This window comes from Hakea prostrata, chromosome 1, assembly GCF_041222555.1.
Source record: "Hakea prostrata isolate BN-2017 chromosome 1, UWA_Hpros_2, whole genome shotgun sequence".
Taxonomy (NCBI): Eukaryota; Viridiplantae; Streptophyta; class Magnoliopsida; order Proteales; family Proteaceae; genus Hakea; species Hakea prostrata.
The window spans coordinates 64,713,426-64,737,820 of NC_142600.1; the positions used below are offsets into that span (position 1 = coordinate 64,713,426).

Below are 24,395 nucleotides of genomic sequence, written 5' to 3' on the forward strand. Positions count from 1 at the left end.
CAATAGTGGAGACACAAGGAAGGGATCCGAGTATTGATGTTCACTAATGATTCGCACCAACTCTTCACAGTCAACTTCTATGCAAATGTTGGACAAGCCCATGCACACTAAGTGCTCCAAGCCCATCCTTAATGCCCACGCTTCGCCTTCCAAAACCGAATCACACACCACTTGATTGGAGCAAGCCCATATCATCCACCCCAAATGGTCTCGAAGGATCACACCTGCACCACCCCAACTGGTGTCTTCAGCCCTAGAAAATCTTTATTCAGCTTCAACCATCCTTCACACGGTGGCACCCAGTGATTCTTCCTCATTTCCTTTCTGGAGTCCATCATATCCATGGTACTCCAGAATTCTGCATGGCTTCTTTTTGCTTTCCAAATCACCTCCTCCGGCGGCCATATAGCTCCTCTAAAAATGAATTCATTTCTTGATAACCAAAGATTCCAGCAGATATACACCAAGAGGCTGAAGGCTTCGGATTCATCTTCCTTGGACTTGAAACAAATCTTTCTCCAAGATGGGCTAGCTTGAGTTTTTGTTTCTCAGGGACAAGATAGGATAGCTTACATCCGAACCAAATCACTTTAGCATATGGGCATTCTAGAAGGATATGATCCATGGTTTCCAAGTGGTACCCACACCTTTGGCAGCTAGGATTGATTGGAACCTGTCTTTTCCTTAAGTTGTTACCAGTAGCATGGCCTTGGGCAAGGACCTTCCACATGAAAGATTTCAGCTTTGGTAAACATTTGCATATCCATACCTTCTTCCACACATGTGGTTGAATTAGCTCCCAATCATGAACTCTTGAACTCAAAGCTACTCCTCTTGCCTTGTGATCTCTCTCATTAAGAAGCATGTGGTAAGGAAATTTAACTGAGAAAATACCTCCACCCCAAACGACCTTATCGCTTACTTGATTCAAACTTATTTTGATATTCAAAATAGCTTCAATGTCTTCCCTTTCAAAAAGTTGTTCTAGTAGAGTTACTTTCCAAGAGTGATGCTCCTTGTCAATTAACTCACCTACCCACTTCACAAGACAGTTAGGGTGTTTAGGGGTGCTAACCTTAAAACCATGGATTGATGGCAACCAATTATCCTCCCAAATATTGATATTGCTTCCATCACCAACAACCCAAAGTAAGCCTTTCTTTAACACCTCCCTCCCCTTAAGGATGCTTCTCCATCCCCAAGAAGGCCGGTTCCCTTCCTTAGCCTCCAAGAAGGAACATTTAGGGAAATAGGAAGCTTTAAGAACTTTAGCCTATAGTGAATCAGGATTTTCCCAGAGTCTCCAAGCAACCTTAGCCAAAAGAGCTTGATTATGCATTCTAGGATCTCTGAATCCCAAACCTCCTCTCTCCTTAGACCGACACAAGCGAGTCCAAGATATCCAATGCACTTTATTTTCTTATTCCTTTTGACCCCAATAGAAGTTAGAAATGGACTTTCTAATGGTATCATGTGTAGATGCGGGAAGCCAAAAATGAGAGGCCACATAAGTAGACATGGAACAAGCAACAGACTTGATCAAAACCTCTTTCCCAGCTTGAGATAGCAATCTTTGTTTCCATCCTTGCATTTTTCTAGAGACCTTCTCCCCAATATCTTTAAATACTTCTTTTTTTGAAACACCAAACTCCGCTGGAAGACCAAGATATTTCGATGGACCATCTCCATATTTTACCTTTGTAATACGAGAGAACCACCTTTTGATTCGTGAAGGGGTGTTGGGAGAGAAAGTGATGCATGACTTGTTGAGATTCACCTCTTGGCCGCTAGCATGACAATAAAGCTTCAAACACTGTTGGAGGTTTATCAATTTCTCTAGATTCACTTTTGAGAAGAGTAAACAATCATCTGCAAATAGTAGATGTGAAATAGAGGACCCCCTCCCTTTGACTTTGATGCCACAAATTTGTTTCTCAATTTCTGCTTTCTTGATAATTGATGTGAGTACCTGAGAACATAATATAAACAGAAAAGGAGAAAGAGGGTCCCCCTGTCAAATACCCCTAGAGGGGGAGAAAGACTCCTTTTCAACACCATTCACCAAAAGCGAGTACGAAACCAATGAAATGTATTCCATTACCATGTCAATCCATTTGACACAAAAGCCAAGATACCTTAAAGCTGAGGCAATAAAAGACCACTCAAGGCGATCATATGCCTTCTTCATATCGAGTTTTAAACCTAGCAATTTCTTTTTCCCCTTTTTTTTGATGTTTGACATAATGAAACAATTCATGGGCTATGAACACATTATCTAAAATTAGACAATTGGGAACAAAAGCTGACTGAATGGGGTCAATAATACCTTCCAAACTGTTTCGAAGCCTTCTTGCAAAGATCTTTGAGATCACTTTGACCACAACACCACATAAACTGATTGGTCTAAATTGTTCCGCTTTCTCTGGTATCTCCACCTTTGGAATTAAGCATATAAAGGTTCTGTTAAGCTCCTTAGGAATCACACCTATGACAAAAAAATTCCTTCACAACCTAGCACAATTCCATATTAGTTATTTCCCAATATTTTTGAAACAATAAAGGAGGGAACCCGTCTGGTCCTGGCACTTTTAGTGGGCCCATATCGGATAGAGCATCGAGGATTTCTTCATTATCAGGAACATGACATAAAAACTCATTGGTCTCTGGAGAGATCCTAATGTGAACACTGCTCATGGCCTCCAACAAGGCATTCGGTTGCACTCCTTGAGATGTAACTGCTCCTGCAATATGGGATAGCAAAATATCCTCTAAATCCTCCATAGATTTAGTCCACTCACCATCTTCTTTCCTTATTTTTAGGATGCGATTATGATGCTTTTTCTAAACTGTTGATGCATGAAAATATTATGAATTCATATCACCGCTCTTAATCCAATCCAATCTACTTTTTTGATGCCACATAATTTCTTCTCTGAGCAATTCCTCTTCCAACTGTTTACTGACTTCAGATTCTTCTACTTGATTGAAGTCCTCTCCACTTCGGCCTTGAATTTCTGCCAACCTAGTCTTCAAAGAGATGATATTGTACTGCACCTTGCCGAATACCTCTTTGTTCCACCTTGATAGTTCACCTCTACAATTGCCCAACTTCTTGGAGATGACATGCCCCTCATGGCTTAGATTAACTGTTGTCCAGGCCTTTTTGACAACCTCATTGCAACCCTTATGTCTAATCCACATGGCTTTAAATCTGAACTGGCATTTACCTCTCACCTTACCCCCATTGGTATCAAGAATAAGTGGGTTGTGATATGAGGAGACTGCTACTTTAATCATCATGCTAGCATTATGAAACAATACTCTCCAATAAGGGTTACACATGGCTCGGTCCAATCTTTTTCGAATATTGTCCTTGCCTTTTCTCTTATTGTTCCATATGAAAGTGGGACCATTTGCTCCAAGATCAAGAAGCCTGCATCTACTCATCATATCTTGGAATTGTTTCATGTCTCTCTCCCCCCTTCTATTACCACCAGACTTTTCATGCCAGCCAATAATTGAATTAAAATCTCCAATACAAATCCAAGGGTCAGATCGAACCTGACCAATATTGATTATGGTGTCCCATACCTTTTACCTCATTGAGCTACGAGGATCCCCATACACACAAGTAATATAGAACGTCTTCCATTCTACTAAAGCTTCTACATCAATGATTCTGTCATTTGAAAATACAACCTTCAACTCTACTTTGCTTTCCCATAACAAGGCCATGCCACCTGACTTACCAGCTGATTTCATCGAGAACTACTCGTCCAATTTTAGCCTTCTACAAATCTCTTCAATTCTACTTTCTTGACATTTGGTCTCTGATAAAAACATTATCTCTGGACCATCAACTTTGGAGAGGTTTTTCAATGCATGAATTGCTTTGGAGCTCCCCACACCTTGGCAATTCCAGCTTAACATCTTCATGATTCCCCATGGGACTGATTTCCCCCAGTCGCCGTGGGTTGATCCAATAAAAACTGCTCTCCTTGGATAGTACTTAATTCACTATTATCACAAGTGTCTGGTATACTCATCCTTTGGTTCCTTCCTTTCTGCTTTCTTTTCTTAGCCATCTTCTTCAGTTGAGTTCCTGAAACAGTGAGGAGATGCCTACTTCTTGTCTGACTTTTCAAATTCCTTTTGATTGATATGGTCCGGTCTAAAATTGATATGGGCCTTTCGGGTTCTGCTATTGGGTTTGAAATGATGGCCTGGTTTAATTGCATGCTGGACTCTCCATGGGTAGCATGATTCGCTAATCTAGGAACGGGATTTGATGGAACCATATTATTTTGTGGGCCAACCATTTTATCTAGTAGATCTTAGGAGTTCAACTTACTCAGACTGGATTTAGAAATGTTATTTCCATGTAACCCAGGGACGGTTGGATGAGTGGGATTGAGATTTTCAGGATGAGAGATGTGAAGAGGGTTGATGGGTTCCTTTTGGGATAGTGTGCATTGGGTTAGGTGTTGTAAGAGGGAGTGTAAAGCTGGGGAATGCTCTAGATTTTTCTGCAAAAAATCTTGTATTGGGGCAGGAAAATGGTTCTGGTGATTTGCAGGTGAGCTTAGGAATTGATATGAAGAAGGAATGTTTCGATCTTCAACTTGGAAAGCGCTCTCTGAAGTTTGCTTCAAAGGTTCATTTTGTCTCCCGTTAGCTTCCTCAGAAATCGTGCCAAAGAGAGGGTTAGCCATATGGCTAAAGGAGTTTCTGCTACCTATACCTGTTTGTTCAGGTATAGTGTAGGTGTGCTCACTGTCACTGGTCATCTAACATGTTTTGTTCAGATTCAAGTTTTGGACGGTGGCCATCATCTTCCATCAGATCGGCAATCCTTGCTACGCCATTGGTGCTATCAGCCTCTCCCATATTCTCTTCCTTGTCTTGTTTCGATTCCATCAAAGACAAGAACATTGAAGCTAGTCGAATCAGCCTTTCATCAGGTACAACTCCTCGTAACTTAGCACTACATCTAGCAACTAGTCCTTCATTACACTTCCTTCTTGGGTTGCAGCCATGATTTTTTGAATGTTCCTCAATCTCTTCAAACTTCCTGGGACATTTCAATTCTTCATGACCAATCACACCACAAAATTAGCCAAACACTGGGAGCTTCTCATATTTTAGAAGTATGGTAGCCGGAGCACGTCTCTGCCTATGAACTGTAACTAATGACTTGAGGCGCTTTCTGATGTCCATTTAAACATGGTCCTTACATAGCGTACTCTGTTACCAAACCGTACTCCTTCAACCACCATAGCTACCTTGGCTTCACCCAGTTTTTGATAATTTTCTTCAAGACAATGTTATCCATCAAATCCACTGGAATAGAATGTAATTGAACCCAGAAATCTTTGTAGTAGAACTCCCATTTTTGCTTTGGTTCCAAGGTTCTAACACCATGAGGTTGTTGGCGACTAACCATGGTCCTTCAGTGAGGACATAGTTCTTGTCCATTATATGGTTGAAGTGGAATAGGAAGGTACAATTATCTACTGGTGTGATTTCAACTTTTTGAAGAGGGTTCCACGCTGATAGAAGACCTTCATAAATGGCTTGACGCCTGAATGTTCGACCTTCAATCACATGTCCCACAAGAGTGTTCTCCCATAATTTCTTCACCCTGATAGTATCAGCACCATCTAGTTGAACATCATCATGAGAGTCATCACTTCCTTCCTCACTGGATAAGGAAGTAGCAAGTGGAGGTCTAGATGGGGGGGGGGGGGGTAATGGTTTTTTGAGGTTGTATGAAGGGGATGAGATTACCAAGTTTAGGTGTGGGAGGTTCACCAATTGACGACATAGTTAGCAATCCGTAGGAGATTTACCAGGGGCGGCTGAAGCTTGAAAACAGAGTAGTATAGGAAAACAGAGGCTGGCTGGTTTCACTAGTTTAGTTACGGAATATATAGGCACTCACAAGGAGGAGCATAACACGCCACATAGGACGGAGTGGATAACACATGTCAACTTGATGAACAAGTGTAACGATAGAGATCAGTTCTCTGTATGGGTTTTTGACTCATTGATGATGATGAAGAGTAGTCGGCAAGAAAGAGAGAGAGTTACCTCCATCGTCTCATCAGGCTTTTCTGCAACTAATTCTTTTCCCAATGGCTTTCCTTGTTGCAGGAGCAGCTAGAACAGCATGATGTGTTTTTTCACCCATCGATGGAGTTAGGTGGAGATGGTACAATCTGAAGCAATTCACGGTCTCTTAGTCACGAGACCATTAAATGGAGCTAATTCTACATTCAAGGAAAATGACGATGGGATCTTTCTTTTCATGGCCATTTTCAACAAGTCATGATGACTGGGGGCGTGGAAGGTGTGGTGGTAGGGGCGGAGGTTCGAACCCATGAACTCTTTAGGTTTATTGCCTTTACAAAGGAGGTTGTCCCTACTATGCTAGAACTACGTCCATGTATTTGAGATTTCTCATTGATTTACTCAATGAGAAAGATGTTTCTTACAATATTGTCTCACCATCCTTACCAAAATAGTAGAAATTACAAAGTGATAATATACTCAAGAGTAATTCCGACTAGTAAAAGCCCACTTCAATTAATGGGCTTGAACCTAAAAACCTAATTTGGACCTGAAGTTGGGGTCCACTAGTTTTACTACGGTTTTCTCAAAAGCCCAAAGATGTGTCCAATCTAATTAAGAAGTTTGACTAGTAAAAGAATCGGTCCAACTAGGGTTTTAAGAATAAAAGATCTGAACAGGATCGGTAAAGTAGCCGATTCGGAATATACTGACGCCGATCTGGATTCCGATTGTTCCCAATTGTATCTGCCTAAGGTAATCTTGAATAGGGTCAAAATTGGTGGGGCTGACTCTATCTTTGCCTCAAGATAGCTTAATTTCAACCTGATCAATGGATTCAAATTAAAAGTAACGACTTCATCCTTACTAATCTGAGTCGATATGAATGAAGACTATTGACAATGAGACTTCATTGTTGTGGTGTATGTATCTTCTTGCGTGGCTCTCAAATCATAATGTATGGTATTTTCGAAATCAAGCAACTACAATTACAAGGGTGGAGAGGTCGCAACTTTTCGATCTCAAATATACCATGTGTCATAATCCAAAAGTCATGTAAAAATCTCTTATATTGGATCTCAAAAATATCACCTGTCCCGATCCAAAAACCGTGTGAGAATCTCCTTTCCGACAGCAAACAAAAATTTAAGTATCATATCTACCGTTATCATTAAAATCCTAATACCTTTTCTTCATTTTCTTTATTTTTTCCAACACTTTGAAAGGGATAGATTAGCTAGGGTGAACCTAAAAAGAAGAGGCATTGATCTTTCCTCCAAATAAAGCCCAAAACAACTTTTTTTTGAATGGCAAACAGTAGAGAACAGGTAGATTTTAGAGTATTAGTGGTCAGTGTTTTATAGAATTCTTTTTTTTTTGGGTCAAGTGTTTTGTAGGATTGGAATCTTCTATCAATATTTCCACCCCTACAAAAAATGAAAAATAAAGAGGGGGGAGGGATGTGGGGTTGGGGGTGTTGGGACTCTTTTAATAAGTAAATATATGTAAATTACATGTATAATCAATACAAAGGCATTAGAAGCAAATGGAAATCACGAAGAATTTTCTGTCTTTTAGGTACAAAAAAATCGGGGTCAAAGACTCGGAGAAGAAAACAAACTACTCAGCAAAAATAAGAAGCAACCCTATTTGTATGATCACCTCCAAGTCCAAAAGTGAATTCAAAATAACATAAGGACTCCTTTAGCACTAACGACATTTTTGACATCTAGTCAATGGTAGTTTAGCCGAACCATGTTAACTTCCCTTGTGTGATTTGCTTGTGTTCTTCTCTGTTCGTGGTTGTGCATTCGTTATCCCTAACAAGAACAGAAAAGAACACAAGCAAATCACACAAGGGGAATTTAACGTGGTAGAGGTCTTTGCTTGTCAACCCGTCACAAAAAATTATAAAAATAAAAAACTCACTGAAGAGTAGCTCCAACATATGCAACAAAAAGATAACGCTTAATAGGAGTTGATTGAAGTGTCCATTCTGACAAATCTAAAAAAATTTAGGACTTTGCAAAGAAGGAAGGACCAAAAAAGTTGCATATGTTGTTAAAGAACTTAGGAAAGAAAACTTAGTTCAAAATGCCTCAACATTTTCTACCATTATTAGAGGCCAATGTATGGGACAGAACTATGAGTGTGCTTTCTCCAATGTGGTACAGTGCACAGCCAGTCCGCTACTAAGCTCAAGGCGTGGATTGATGCAAATTGCGGTGGGTCCCCAAGGCCAGGTTGTCATGTTATGCCCGTGGAGACGTCATCACCTTGATGGTGGAAGGCAACATGCGCCCTCGAGGCATGCTTAGGCAACCAGATGCTCCGACCATCGGCCTATCGGGTTCCCTATTCGACTCGTCTTGAAACATGGACCAAGGATTTTGACGGGTGTGCAAGTCAACGGGCAAGCAAACCCGTAAGGAGCAAGGAAGCTAACTGGTGGGATCCCCATGTGGGTTGCACTACCGACTGACCTCGATCTTCTAAGAAGGATTCGAGAGCATACCTGGAGGGATTCGAAAGATGGTGAACTATGCCTAAGCGGGGTGAAGCTAGAGGAAACTCTGTGGAAGCCCACAACGACATTGATGTGCAAATCGTTCCTTTGACTTGGGTATAGGGGCAAATGACTAATCAAACTGTCTAGTAGCGGGTTCCCTCTGAAGTTTTCCTTAGGATAGTTGGAGCACGCGGGCGAGTTCTATCAGGTAAAGCCAATGATTAGAGGCATCGAAGCACAATGCCCTCGACCTATTCTTAAACTTTAAATAGGTAGGACAGCACGACTGCTTTGTTGAGCCAAGCCATAGAATGAGTAGGAGGGAGCGGGCGGCGAACTCTCCATTTGAACGAAGTCCTCATAACTTGCAGTGAGATCTAAAAAGCATATATATAAAAGGAACGAGTTCAACAGAACTCAATGAGGTCAACATGACCATATATCATGTATTCATCACACATTCCAATAATCAATCAATGTATATATGTAATAACCCCCGTATTCCTAACCCAACACCCGAATTGTAAGTCAGAGTACCCAAAGCTCTAGTCAGAAAAAGTTGTGGGCTATTCAGATTGAGGCCCATGTTTTGGCCCCAAAGCCCATGGAGGATATTGTTGGTGAAGAACCTGCCTTACTGGCAATTGGAAGAAGATCCAACGAAACCTCAATGGATTGGGCAAATGGATATCTAGCATGAGAAGAGTTGAGTTGGGAGATGTCCGTGAACAAGGTAAGACCCCTTCACATGTTTGGTCAAGGTTGCAGCTGTGTTAGGGATCGACTAGAGAGCAAAACACCCAAGTACTGAAAAGTACCAAGGGTGGTTGCTTAAGGCGGTCAATTGACCAAGTGACCGACCACCCTGGCAGTCAATTGGAAAACCCTGCCTAAAAACACTAATTTGCCCCCAACACCCTATTTAAAGCCTTCCTCGACCTAATTTCCCATTATTTTATTTGTGAAGGTTGTTGTGGACAGAGTAAAGGCAAAGCACACATGGTTGGTGGAGAGGAACCTCTTTCTGTGAAGAATCTTTGAAACCTCCTTTGACTATTCTGACCCAACTGGAGGTAAGTTTAACCACTCTTTTAATCTATTGAATTTTGTCTTTTAGAGAGTAGTCACTTCTTTCCTATTGTGGTGGTTTGGATGAGTTTACCTCTTTCCATCGATGATCTCGATTGGATCATGCCAAGAGGAATGGATTTTATATTAGATGCAATAGTAGATCTTATCGAAGAAGATGATTTAGATATTAATTTTTTCCTCTCCAAGATCTGTAGTCTAAGTGACCTTTTTGGAGTTCTAAGAATGAGGTTTAGATTTAGATCAACCCAAAATCAGATTGAGGATGGGTGATCAAAGGTTTGAATTTCGGACTTAGAATTATGTCTGAGATAAGGGCGGTTGATGGACCCAACCAACCGCCTTAACCGACCGGCCTGTTTCCAGAGACTATGTTAATGCTATCTTTGCTCAGTTTGAATCATAGACTCTAATGTAATTGATCTTAATCTAGGAGTTTCCTGGAATCTATTGGAGTATTTGCTTGGGAGATGTAACACGTTTATCAATATTTTTTCCACTAAAACAAGTAAGGACCCAATTACGTGTATGGCTAAATTGATATTATGATGAACTGTTTACTTTTCTATACATGTCAATAGCCTTATAACCTACTGTAATTATTGTTATGCATGTTTACTTATTAATGATGTGTCAAGACTAATGATTGATGCATTTTACTACTTTGTTTGTTGTGGAATGATGTGTGCGACTATGATTGGGGAATACATAGCTTGGGATATTAGAGGTTGTGATTTGGGACACTATCTTCTGATGCCCCTAGCACTTTCATGGTTGTTCTCCTATATGACTAGGAGGTCTAGATTGCATGGTTAGATACCCCTACATGCTACTACCCTTTTGGCAGGTGTATTGAAGCCAAGTGACCCGTGTTGGCATGACGTGACTATGTGTCATCCAAAAGAGGTAATCAGTCTGTGAGGAGACTCAATGGTCTATTGTTTATCATACAATGATATGGTTGCCTTTGTTAGGATTGGGGTCATGGACGTTCAAAAGATGGTTTGGGTGTCATGAGGGGACATGAGAGCTTTCACCCCAACAATATATGAATGACCATAAGGTTAAAGAATGGGATCCAACAGAGGTAATTAGTCTGTGATGAGGATTTACATTCCTAGGTGGAAAAGAATATTGGACCAATAGTGCATTGGGTATGAGGAAATGTATTTGGAAGACATGTAGTGTGTTACCATAGGACCTTGCATTGGGTTTAGAATCCCCGATATGCATCAATGCTCAAACCTTATTACATATCTTGTTACCTATCTTAGGATACGCTCTTTTGAGACATTCTTTGGTATCTTTCAGTTTGGTTTGGATTTCTGGATTCATTCATTTCTTTAATTAATTATTGAATTGTTCTTGCTAATGAATTATGATATTTTGTGTATTATTTATTACTGATGATGTGACTATGGATCTTGTAGCTGCGGATCACTCCCATAGGTTGTCGGACAGGTCTGATGCTGGCAGTTGGGGTGTGACAACACCGGTTAATCCAGTCACCACTCACATTAATATGTTCACCAAGCCGGTGATATTCTCCTACATTTCACGGACTCGATCGGTTTCAACCCAATTTGAAATCTTGAGCTTATCCCTAAGGTTTAGAGTATTGAGCCGTTTGCAGTCTGCGAAAATAGAGAAAAAGGGGGCTTTTGACGAGTTGCAATTTGCAAAAAAGGGTTTCTAGCATCCTCATCCACTGTTTTCAAATTTAAATCCATCTCCATCTATGACTCATGTCAATCTTAGATGTCAAGCCTTTGCCACGCTCACACTGATTTCTTTAGGTATGCTACAGAAGCTTGAAGTTGTTAAGCTTCAAAATCAAGCTTTTAAAAGGATGTAGTTTTTATTGAAGCTCATTTGCAAAATATTACATCATCTCGAAAGAAAAGACAACGACAAGGTTTTAAGAGAGAGAGCGTGTGACAGAACTGAAGGGTAAATACGGGCATGTCAACTAACCTAACTAATTCAAACGGTAATCCGTTGTTTGGTTTTCTCTTCATTCTACTTCTCTATGGGTTTTGTTGGCCTTGTTTGTTTTAAAGTTGAGGAGTTGAACCCAAGTAAGAAATCAAAATATTCTTTTTAATCTGTTTTGCAGTCCGCGTATTAGTATGTCCTTCAGTATGCTGTGTTTCGATTCTTCTTTTACTGCCCCTATGATCAATGTACATCTTCTTCCTTACCCCCCCCCCCCCCCCCCCAACTTTGTATTTTCAAATATTTGATAGTGTGGAAGTAAACCCTACTCTAGCTCTCTTTTAATGTGTTCCATCTCCCTCTTTTTTTATTCACAGAAAGAGATCATCTAGGCATGACATCCCAAATGCAAAATGGTAATCTTAAAATCAAAGCCCTCTTTTAATAGTTATTTGATGCCTAGAGTAAGGTGGAATCTAATATCAACAGATCAAAGAAACAAGAGTTGCAATTGTGCTAGGTCAGATCTGTATGGGAGAAAAGCTGTACCACTTATAATCAGGTTTGAAGTAAAGGTAGGGTTCTACAGTGGAAGTGGTACAGGGTTTTAGGGATTTACAGTATTTGGGTCATTTTGGACACGTATGGTATGTTTGCCCATGAAAGATATTTTGATCATTTTGGGAATGATATTCTAGTAATTTTTGGACATGAATGGCATATTGGTCACGAAAGGGTATTTTTTTCGTTTAGCGATTAGGGTATTTTGGGCATGAGCGGCATTTTTATCATCTTGGGCATGAGGGATATTTTGGTCATTTTGGTCATCAAGGGTATTCTAATCAGTTTGCACATGAATGGTATTAGGTCGTGAAGGTATTCCGTGGATGACGGGTGTATTTGTCATTTAGAGCATGTTGGTAGTTTTGAGCATGAGGGGTATTCTAGTCATTTGGGACACGAATGCCATTTTCATTTATTATTCTAAGGTGTTGAGGTGGGGTTTAAGTGTTTTCAAGGTTGTGTCTGAGGGTCTAAGGTGGTTATCAAAAGAAAAAAGTCCAAGGGTCTAAGGGTTTAAGGGTCTAGGGTCAAGTTTAGGGTTTTTGGGTCTAAGAGATTAGGATTTTGGGGTCTAGAGTCTTAGGGTCTTAGGGTCTTAGGGTCTTTGGGTTTTCGGTTTAAGGTTTAGGGTGTAGGGTGTAGGGTCTTAAGAGTTTGTTATTATTATTATTTACTCAAGCCAGAAATCAAATCCTACATGGTTCTTATATCCATGCCCGATCATGAGTTGACCTTGATAATAAATGAAAACTCAAGATCAACAAAAGAAATAACTCAAATAAACCACCCTATGCTGCCCATCCCGGCAGTGTTGCTCATAAAACGGCTCTGGTGCAAGGCCGGATCAGACTCAACAAAGTAAATTTAGTGCCTAGAACGAGAGTAATGATTATCATTGGGGTTCCTCTTTCCACTGAAGACCGCCAATGCTTTCCTTATGGGAGGTTGCAAATGAGCTCTTTTCTCAGAACTGTGGGAAAATATATCATCTGGAATGAAGCAGTCATCTCCCTGTAGAAGATAGAAATCTTAAAGTTGTAATCAGACAAATACAGGAATACATACAAATTGTTGGAATTAACATGAGAGGATAAGTAGACCTGCTTGTTGGCTTTCTTCTTGTTCTTAGGGTACAACAGCTTGTGTGGAAGTTGATCTTCACGAAGAACAAGATTATTGGTGATGGCATCTCTTCCACCTTGAGGTAGAGGGAGCGAAAACTGCAGGTAGCTAAGCATCAGCATATGCATCTAAAACAGAACTCATGAATCAAAATGACAAACTTGGTGATCTAAGCTTTTACCCAAAAATGATAACATTCTAACTCGAATACATACTGTGATTTACTCATTCAAATTTGACTACAGAAAAGAGTCACGCCATGAGTAGAGTAAGGTCTGCAACCTGAACCATGCAACTACAAGGAAGTTTCCGTTCCCCATTTATATGCCCAAGGCCCTCCTCCTCCAAACCTGGTCAGGATGGAATTCAAATGAAGGGAGCAGTGTCAAGGGCACAACAGTTCCTTGGGCACCCTTGGCATGGGAACCCACACAACGGCACTCTCTCAAAATCCCTTTGATACCAAAAGTCACAGGTCCATACGTATATTGGGGTTTCCCTTTCCAGACGGACCGATGTGGGATTCTCTTTTTTTTTTTTTTTTTTTTTTTGTGGGGGGGCTGCCTTTTAATTCATGGCACACAGCATACATGATAGACCAAGGAATTGCAAGATTAAGGGATTCCAAGAAAGAAACAGCCAGAATCATGAAGAACTTACTTTTGTGCCTCGAAGAATAATACGAGGACGACGAGCAGCTAGGACAACCCCATTTTCATTTACTGTCACTGCTACCTTGCGCAAAGTGCCACCGTTCCCACATTTTGGGCAGAATATCCTCCCAATTTCAGCAGTTACTTTGTTACAGGCATGACACTTCAGTATCCACCTGGCAAAAACAGAATCTTAAAGGATGAGAGCAAACACAAACACAGACACATCCTAATCGAAATTTCTGTCAACCAAAAATAAAAGCCACGCATGAGGTCAAACATAAAGTAGAAAGAACCAAATAAGAGGAGGGGGGTGGATTGAGAAGTGACAATAAACTAATGGAGTCATGTGGCACCTAAAGGTTGATCTTGCAATATTTCTCCACAATGAAATACCACTGGTACCTTAAAACGGTAAAAATGCAAGAATTACAAAAACAAAAATGGCATGCCACATCCTCCATGTAAGAAAATACATAAAGACATACCTGTGCAGTTGGCGAATCTGCATCCCTCCAGGTGCCAGAAGCCGCAAGCCAATTTGCAGAATAACATTCTGCATTGCAAAATCACTTGTCACACAGGCAACACTTGAGTCAGATAGTGACCGTAACATCCAGCTCTGCTCACTGTTGGAGTCATCCACCAATGCATCGATACTTTCATTGGTTTGACTTGAAGTGTCAACGTCTTGCATTCCTTCATAACATGTTTTTACCATATCTTCAGCGTCAGCATTACCATTAAATCCTTCAGAGCCAGCCTCTGTATCCACAACTGCAGAAGATAAGCAATCTTCCTCTTCTTGCAGATGTTCTGACAAATTAACTTCCAAGCTCATATTTTTCAGAACAGAAGATATATCCTCCTCAAACTTCACTTCTTTAACCTCATCCCGTGTCATCTCATCCACAACATCATCTTTGGAGTTCATACTCAAATGGTAATCAGGGCCCTCAACTCCATTGTCTTCTGTCGGTACCTCAACATCCAGTTGATCATCTTTCTCTGATGATGCCTCAGAGAATTCACGTCTCGCTTTTCTTCTAAGAAATCTTCTGTGAGTACTGCGACTGACAGCAGGCAGCCAGTCATTGGCATTGTTGTCAACTTGTCCCACAGAGGCATCAATTCCAGCTGCAACCATCTTCTTCCCTTCAATGTTTATCTCTTTCTTTTGAGGTGGAAATCTTCTAGGTCTCCTTGACCTGTTATCAAGATCCTCTTGATCCTCGGTATGAGCTTCACTATGATTTTCCATTAGAACATCTTCAGAGCTAATATGGCCATCAGCGACATTCAAGTTCAGGTCCTTCAAAGGGAGAATTCTAGAATTAGAATATGACTCAGACTCATCTGCATGCTCCAAAGCTTCCCATTCTTCAAGATTAGGTACGTTGGAGCCCCAACCAGGCATTTCTTTCTCAGAAAACCTTTTTACATTAACCATATGGATTGGGGGAGGGGCATCCCTGAGATGTTTAGTGCCATGGACTTGAGCTTCCAATGTGTAAGTTAGAGCAATAAGCTTGAGATCAACATCAGAGAGAGTCTGCAGGTCACCGGTTGCCCTTGCGAAGCTAATAACTGTGAAGATGATACATTAGTAATATATCTCATGTAAAAAAAGGAAAAAAGATAATATATCAATTGAAAAGGGGAAGGGAGCATCTATCTATATAAGACTAAGAGTATAACTACACATCACTAATTAATAAATGATAGATTAATGAAATTCAATTAAAACATAAAGTGCCAGCATCCTTCAATAGGTATCAAGAGATTTTAACATATTCTTCTGTTACTTAAATGATTTTGAAAGTATAGTTGGGATAAGATAGAACTCGTGAAATATAGATGCACCACCACAGTATGAATTGCACCACAATGCAGATCCAGAAGCTGGCGCTGAAAGCTCCCCCCCACAAGCAGAATCCAGAAGGGGCAATTTTCCTATGCAGCTTATCTCAGCAATGTTTGCTGAGAGGCTGTTTCTCACCTTGACCTCAAGCTACAACTTGGTTCATCAACCACTGCGCCAAGGCCTAGCCCAAAATTATATACATATATAATAAATTATTTTTAAAAAAATACTTCAGGAAATCCGCCAATTCATTATGTACAAAACTATAAGTAAAAGATAAATCTAAAGGTGTGTGACATCACAGGTTTTTCGGAAGTATTGGCCCCTGTAGAAAAATACAGCTGACAACAAGTCAGCCTAATCGCAATTACATGGATCCGTGCCCTCTGATCAGCTATAATCGAGGTCATCCTTGATGCATTACCAAAGCTAGGCATGTCTCTCTTCACTTCTCCTAATGTCATTTAAGTTTGTCACTTTGCCTTCAGTACCTCCATACTGAAGTATGTGAAGGCCTGAACATGGTCATGCCACATCAAACAACACTCCAGATTCATTCATTGCTTTATCCTTCCTAGTTTTGCCACTCATCCATCTCAACATCTTCAGCCATGACACTCAATTTATGCATAAGACACTGCCCAACATTTGGGAACATACATCATAGTCAGTCGCAAGACTGGCCTGTAAAATTTTCCTTTTAAAGGAACATGCCATCAAACAACACTCCAGGTTCGCCACTCTACTACATCCAACCTAATTTTAATAATCTACATGAAAATCCTCCTCTATATCACCAGATAGATTGAAGTATCTAATTGTTTATGCATTAATGCAGTTGTGTCAGATTGAACTGTTCAATGGCTCCACAAGCAACACCACATAAACCAGAAAAAATAATATTAATAGGGATAATTGCTGTTGCCCCCAATCCCCATACTATAGTTTAATTACTAAAGGGCCATGTTCTTTATGAAATTACTATTGCCCCCTCACTTTTAACGCGGTTAGTGACCGTTACAGTTGGATGTTTAATGTTTATTTTGCCCTTCTAGAATTAAGAGCCAAAATACAACATTATCCTCATTTAGAGGTGGGCAGGGGAAACTGTATGAAATGTCAATTTTATCCCTGTATTATTATCATTTGGATTTCAAAAGGTCAGATCCTGATTTTTTTTTTTTCCTTGCTGAAAAGTCAGATCCTAATAAGATGAAACCAGATGAGATATTTTACCAGTGAACAAAAAAAAAAACCCATGGCAATAGAGCTAAATATTCTTGTTATTCATCCTTCGTCAGTGTCTGCAAGTCCCAGGGAGTACTGAAACTTTGAGGCCTGTAGCCGAACCTGCGCCTTTCTTTATAGTGCTGCTGGCCCACAGCAAAGAACCGCATGCCTTTTCTTCACTATTAGAGCTACAGGCTGCCAGCCCTCCGACCTCCAACCGCTTCTTCTAATAAAGACTACAGAACAAGCTCCTGAATAAGTGGAGGGCTGAATCTGCTTTTGCCATTCGGAACCTTTAGAACAACAAACATAGTTTAGGGGAGAGATGGGGAATCAATATTTACATAAATGAATTTGTGGACCAGAATACAGAAATCGATGAACTCTTTGCGCATATTCGAATGAACTGGCATTCCTCCTTTCATTTCAATCGATCTTCGTGGCCCTTTTTCTTTAGTGAAAAGCTTTTTCCAATCGATCTAATGGGGCTCACTAAACATGCCCAAATAGGCCTTTTTTGTGTGGTTTACGCTCTGTTGAAAGTGCAAGTTCAATAGTAGTAAAGATGGGAGGAGAGTGCCAACAGAGATGAAACATACTAGCAGTCTCTTCCCCTCCAATAGCTCAATACAGGAAATTACAACCTATCGGAAATAGGAACTTCCTAAAACTGATAACGTCCAATTGAAAAGTAAATAAATAAAAACTACACTTAGCAGTCTCTTTCCCTCACAATAGCTTAATACTAGAATTTTATTTTTTTTATCTGAAGAAAAGATTCAATAAAACAGGAAACAACAAGTACAAAAGGCAAGCGCTCCTAAGAAATTTGAACAAAAAGTCTATATAAGGGAGTTCATAACAGAAACTCACATTGTGATCATTAAGATTAAATGTACTAGAAATCTGGATAAATAAATAAACTAACTGTGCCGGCCAAAACTGCAGCTTAATATTAGGAATTACAACCCATTGGAAGTAGGAACTTCCTAAAGTTGATAACATCAAATTGAAAAGTAAATAACAAAAACGAAAAGATAAAGCCAAATTAGAAAGTAAATAAATAAAAGCTATAAAGTAAGGAGTAACCATTTTTTTTATTGCCTTGTATTTGAATCTCGGTTTTGGGTTTCGTTTAGGGAGAGGAAGGAGTTGGGTTGACGTCATTGAGAGGAAGAGGAAGAAAGAGGTTATTTTCTCCTCTCTTTTTTTTTCTTTTTTTTTAGATGGAGTAAGAGAAAAAGACAGTTTTTATTTTTACTTTTTATTTTGATAAGAGAAGAAGACGGTTTAGCACTTCAGGATTAGGGTTAATTTTTCTCTAATTACTAAGGCTAGAAATGCAATTTAATATAAAGTGTAAATAAGTAATATAAAACCTTAGGGTTATTTTGGGGTTTTTAAAATAAATCAAAGATACCCCATCATCACTTAACCAAAGGAGATTACAGTAAGGGGCATCAGTAATTATAGGAAAAGTCCAAGGTTGGATTAATAATTTCAGAAAGTACAAGGGATAAGCTAGTAATTAAGCTATAGTACAAGGGGCAACAGTAATTATCCCTATTAAATGCTTTGTATTCCTAATGGCCAAGGAAGATGCAGTAAAGTCAATCATGGATCACCCAGCAGGGCAAATTTGGCTAAGAGCCTAAGAAACCATCTCAATGACCATTGATCAACTGGAACCCTAAAAGCATGTTTGGTTCACTAATTTCACGGGAAGTTTCTCCAAAGATGCATAAATCTGAATTATTTTAACAGTTAGTGTTGAACCAAAGCAGAATTATGCGAAATCATTGAAAGTTTCTAATCTGTGGCAGAATTCACCTCAATAATATGTTTTCCACATGGAATTACTTCCACCCCTCATGTAAAAATTTTCCAACTCCAGATGGAATCATCTCCTCACTCTGTCCCTCTGTGTGGTCTTTTTCAGATTTCAAATTCTCTGTCCAGGTGTGCAGAAGTCAAGCAAGATGGGGGGAGACCAGCAGGAGTTGGTAGTAACTAGGATCAACAAAATAATGATGAACAAACTGAATATAACTGAAACATCTAACGCCTTTTTTTAAGACGAATATTAGTTGGTTCAATTTAAGTTGTTGTTTAACAAATTGATTAGTTACATAACTTCTGAGTTTAGCAGGTAATCAGGAACTTCATTCTCTCCCATGTTCTAATTAGTGTAGTGCTATGTTTTAGCTTACTGTTCCTTTTTCTCGATTAGGAATTGTAACCCGATGTTAAGCATACTTTTATCTACGCACCCCATTGTAGGAACAGTAACTAGAATTTTTTATTTTGTTCTTGCAAGTGCTGCTGTGCTGCCATTTTCTCTCCTGCAGGAAAGCTTCTTACTAAGATATCAAGTCTAGGCTGTGGTTGCTCAGTGTTTAAAGTCTAAGCTGCTGTTGGAATTAGTTGGACCAGTCAACTCCTCTTTGGTAAGAAGCCCAGGAGGTTCTACTCAAGCTCCCTTCAACAAGGTAGAAGATCCATCTCTCCATCAAGGTGTTTTGCTTCAAGTCACATGGAGCTGCTGCCCTTGAAGAAGGGGAACAGTGATATGTTCTTGAAGATCTGACAAAACCCCAAACCCCACCCACCCCAAGAAAAGAAAATATTGGTTCCTGTTTCAGTCTGATTCATAAATTAAAACCCCAGCATCTCTAGCCCTAGTTTCAACCTAAAACCTGTAACCATAAATTCCAGCCATTCTAACCATCAATATTTGATGACTGCTTTTCTTTAATAGTCCACTCGACTCCCAATTTCCTCTTGAAACCCTAAATTCCAGGGAACTCTAAATTTACCCCAGACCCCTAATTTCAAGAACTTCAATTCCAGCAATCAGTTTCTGTCCAAACTTAGATTAAACCTAGCCCCCAGGCCCCTTAACGTTTGATGCCTTAATCCCTATTATAATCCTAAATCCCTGAATTTTCCAAAGTTGGAACTCTAACCCTAATTCTTCCCTAATTAAACTGGTTCTGTTTCGAGGTCCTCTTTAGGCCCTTAGTTCTTCTAAGGCTACATCATGCAACCTATTTATAGCTTGGCTTAAGCTTTACAAAAACTAAAATATAAAAAATAGAAACTAAATTTAACAAAAGAATCAGAGAACAGAACAGAGACTTCTAAAGAAAAGCCAAGCCTACTTTCTAGATTAAAATAAAAACTAGCAGTAACTTGCTGAAACTGAAAATGGAAATTAAACTAATAGCAACTTAGAATATTCAATCAACATCCAGTAGCTAATATTCAACCAAGCTGTCAATATCAGCCCCAAATTGACATTCACGCCAACAGTAACTCTTAACTTTTTTATATTTTCTGGCTTGATCCCTTTTCTTCTTCATGCTGGCTCCATCAAACCAACAAAAACTTGCCACATCATCAGAACAGGCTGAATCTTATAGCTGTAGCATCCCACAACGGGATTGTTTCTCATATGGACTTTGTCATCTATATCACCAAGTTAGGGTTCCTATTATTAATTTTTCTTCCCCAAAGACAGTCTCCAGTTCTATTTTGTTTCCTATTAAGAGGCAGCTGATTAAAGTGATTTTTTTCTTCTCTCCTCTATCTTCTCTTCTGATTTATATTTGAATTCTCCTAATCAACCATGTAAGAAAAGTGCTCCTTGATGAATGCTTTTTCCTACCAACTTTGTATGAATATGCTACTATTCTGGTTGTATTTAATTTCTAGTTTAGCTTGTCAGTTTTTTAGCCTATGGTTTGCTTTGAGTTTATTACAATTATTAAAAGGCAGGGGAGATAACATCAATCTTCTTAGGAGAGTTAGAAGCCAGTGCTTATGTGGAGCAACTTATCCATTTCTTCAGAAATTTTACGTGTCTCATAATGTTTTATACCTAGACAAATAATGTATTTCTCAGGTGGCTCCTTGTAAAAGGGTAAGGACGTGTTGTGGAGTCCATTCCAAGATCACATTCAGGAAAGATTCTCAGGTGATAACTTAGGGCATCAAGTGACCATCTGCAATTCAAAATCTCCTCCAGACTATGATTTAGTCTATATAAATCTAACATTTATACTACTTTTAATTGATTGTATTAAATATTTGATTACTAATTTTTATATCAACATAACAAGATTATGGAGGGGAATAATTTTTACATAAAACCAAGGATACACTATATATCAGGAAAATGTCAGAGTGAAAATAATTTGCATCTATTCTTTAATGGAAAATGTTTATTCTTTTTTACCCCCAAAAAAGGTTCTTGGACTTCAATTTAATGTTTGCCCGACTTTGTCCAAGATCTCTGTGTATGTGTGTGCTCATATATGCCTTGAGTGAGAGATAAATACTAGTTTTTCCTCAATTCAAACACAAATCAGGATCATTTTTTGGATATCCAGCTTCAGTTTAACAGAGTTGACAGAGCCTGATGGACCATTTACCACATTGAAAGAATTATATTGGAATTGAAAACAAGATTTGGTGAAAAGATTATACTGAGCTGAACTTTTCAAAGTCGTACTCAGATACAACCCAGCATTATTAACCAAATTAGTAGTTACCCTTGCTCTTTTAACTGAACCAAACAACAATCAGAAATTGCAAATACCAAACAAGCCTTCTGGAACTCAATACAGATGCAATGATCTACACAGGTTAAGACAAGTCAGAATCAGGGATACCACTTATCAAAACTTGTTCAATGTGGAGGATGAGTACTGTGCTACATGTATGGTGACTCCCATTGAGAATTTACAAATATGGAAACAACAAATATTCTACAAATAAATAAATGAATGAAAGAAGAATGGCAATGTTTCCTAATGTCAGTAACTTAAAGCAAGACGGCAAGTTTAGTGTCGTCAGCTGTCTCTAAAAGTGTATCTATGTCTTCTTCATTGTGACTACAAGCTCAAACAAACCATCCAAGAAGATCATACAACCAAGTACCATCAATCTATCAACATGTAATTCAGTATCATATGAGTTCATAGGTTTACATGAAAAAGGGAGATTGTCATCTCAGAAATCTATTTTTGAGTCATTGAAACAAACCCAAAACCATATAACAAGTAATAATAGGAACCACCCAGCTCCCCCAATTCACCTAAAGAAACATGGACGAAAATCAAGCCATACTGGAACTAACAAATTGATTATCAAGTACAACTAATCAAAATAAGCTCATCGAATCTGAAATTTTCATGCTCTTTAAGAGGCAAATTTTGGGTAAACTCGAGTTAATCCAACTACTGCCAGTGATATCATTTGATTTCATTGAAACAGTTGACAACTAATTGTCTTCACTCTCACCGACTCAATAGATATGCTGGGCTGAAATAAATGAAATTAATGACAGAAACATGGGAAATTTGGAAGCAAACAGCTTCTCGGTTTTCAATCCAACTGACAAATCCAGGATAACCAAATGGTTTTTCAGAAATATTCACGTCACAAAAGCAGGGTACCCAAATAGTTAACATGAGAACGAATCCATAGGAAGTCTCTCTATGAAATTTTGGCCAAACCCAATAATGTCACCTGAAGAATTAGTAACTGAAGGCACTTTAAGAATTCTAGGTGTTATCAAGGACTGTAACTACAATCTATAAAATAGAGAAAACTAATTATCAAGTGTTAAGGGTCTCAATAACCTACTATCCTGCTTTCCACATCACTACATAAAAAAGAAGTAGATTCTATTAAGAAGATTAATAGTGAAACAGTCAATCCCATTACTCCCAATCAAAAAATAAAAGAAGAAAAAACACACCTTTCTTTAGTGCTTCCGGTGACGGCTCCATAGTTTCCACCGTAAAAGGAACAAATGCTAGTTTGTGCCTAGAAGTTGGGTCTTTGACCTCGTCTATTACTTCCCTCACCGAAACGAACTTATCGGCAGAATTTGTAAGAATTTCTCCACCTTGAATAATAGCAGTGGCGTCGACAACAGCAACTGCAATCCCTTTGCTCGATTTGCAGCCCTCGAAGACTCGAGTTGCAGAACTTTCTTGCTGCTTCGGAGGCGGCTCCTTCTTAACAACATTGCTCCAAGAAGGGGTCGATGACGGATTCATGACTGGACGAGAACAACGTGTACCCTCCTCAGAATAAATTCTGAGATTTAACTAGCTGACCTTCACTGTTGTGCTTCTCACAATCCCACGACAACGAGGCGCCGAGATGCTGAAGATGGAGAAGAGCTGAACCGCTGCAACAGTATGCCGAGTGGACTGGATCACCGGAGACGGAGAAGATGAAAAAAAGGCGCCTTAGCCACGACAGCGGCTAGGTTGAAGCTTAAGTTGGATTGATGGGGAAGCATCCCTGCGTCCAACCGTTGGGATCGTGCCACGTGTAGCTGTTTGCATCCGATGGCTTAAATTAAAAAGACTGGGGGTGTGAGTAAGTCCAGTTTCTACTTTTTATATTTAAGACAAAGAACAACTTATGGACCCCTAGACTTGCGAACAGAACAACTTGCACAACGGGGTCAATATCTCACCACTTTGTGCAATCATCTGCATAATTGGTCTCCAACCAGACAGCTAAAAGAGAGAGTGGTTCTTTTCAGCTTTTGTGACCACGTGTTTTTTCATCTGGTAGGGATAGTAGATAATGCGCGAATGTTTGGAACAACAAGCATATAGGTATCTTCCTTGGTGCTCCCAAATGGAATATCCACGACGTACGATTCATTGGTAACTTGCAAGACAGTGATCACCACCAACAACGCTAAAGCTGATGATATGGCGTTCATCATCTAGGATCTCAAGCCATTATGTGCGGTGCACCAAGCCGGGATACCACCCACTTGAACCTCCTCGAGGGTACCCACATCGCCCGCCCCAGGGATGACAGCAGCTCTTGAGGAAGTGCTTGTATGCTTGTGGGTTATCGAAGCGGCAGACAACCAACCACACGGTGGATACCGAAGTGGCAATGAGTTGAACGACGGCGGATGAACACTAGTTGGGACCTACTGTATGGCCGTGATGGTTGAATCCCTTAGAAAGAAGAACAAGAAGCAAAAGATCGGAGATTGCAAAGAAGAGAAGGAAAGAACCTTCCTATAATATCCAGCCCTATTTTAACCTTGACCCTGACCCGGATCCACTGTTGTATTCAGGTCCGAAGACCCGAAGCGGTGGAAGAAGAGATTTATGGACGATTCTGATTGATGATCATGATTCGGAACCGAGCCCATGGACATTGACAATGATACCCCTTGCTTAAATGCATTGTCGGTGTTTAAGGAAAGTCTCATGGATCGGAAAAGATTAATATAGTTGATGTACCAAATGACCTCCTGTGCACAATCCGAAGGTACTCCTCGAAACTAGACTTCTTGATTGAATTGTAGAAGAAA

At 39.6% G+C, this 24,395-nt stretch overlaps 1 protein-coding gene across 1 annotated transcript; it reads right to left on the reverse strand.

Moving 5' to 3' along the window:
* Window positions 1–12,272: 12,272 nt before the first annotated feature.
* On the reverse strand, window positions 12,273–23,320 carry LOC149029411 (RNA-binding NOB1-like protein). Its single transcript, XM_089141837.1, has 5 exons — window positions 22,800–23,320; window positions 14,430–15,528; window positions 13,949–14,117; window positions 13,267–13,386; window positions 12,273–13,177 (listed from the first exon to the last, which is right to left on the reverse strand). The coding sequence occupies exons 1-5, from the start codon at window positions 23,101–23,103 to the stop codon at window positions 13,031–13,033; spliced, it is 1,839 nt and encodes a 612-aa protein (XP_088997963.1). The 5' UTR covers window positions 23,104–23,320; the 3' UTR covers window positions 12,273–13,030.
* Window positions 23,321–24,395: the final 1,075 nt, after the last annotated feature.

Excerpts from the sequence above, each read along its gene's own strand:
- LOC149029411 (XM_089141837.1), bottom strand. The coding sequence starts at position 23,103 with ATGAATCCGTCATCGACCCCTTCTTGGAGCAATGTTGTTAAGAAGGAG. Across the intron at positions 14,118-14,429 it reads CAGATTCGCCAACTGCACAG|GTGGATACTGAAGTGTCATG; the intron begins GTATGTCTTTAT and ends TGTTTTTGCCAG. Across the intron at positions 13,387-13,948 it reads TTATTCTTCGAGGCACAAAA|TTTTCGCTCCCTCTACCTCA; the intron begins GTAAGTTCTTCA and ends AGCTACCTGCAG.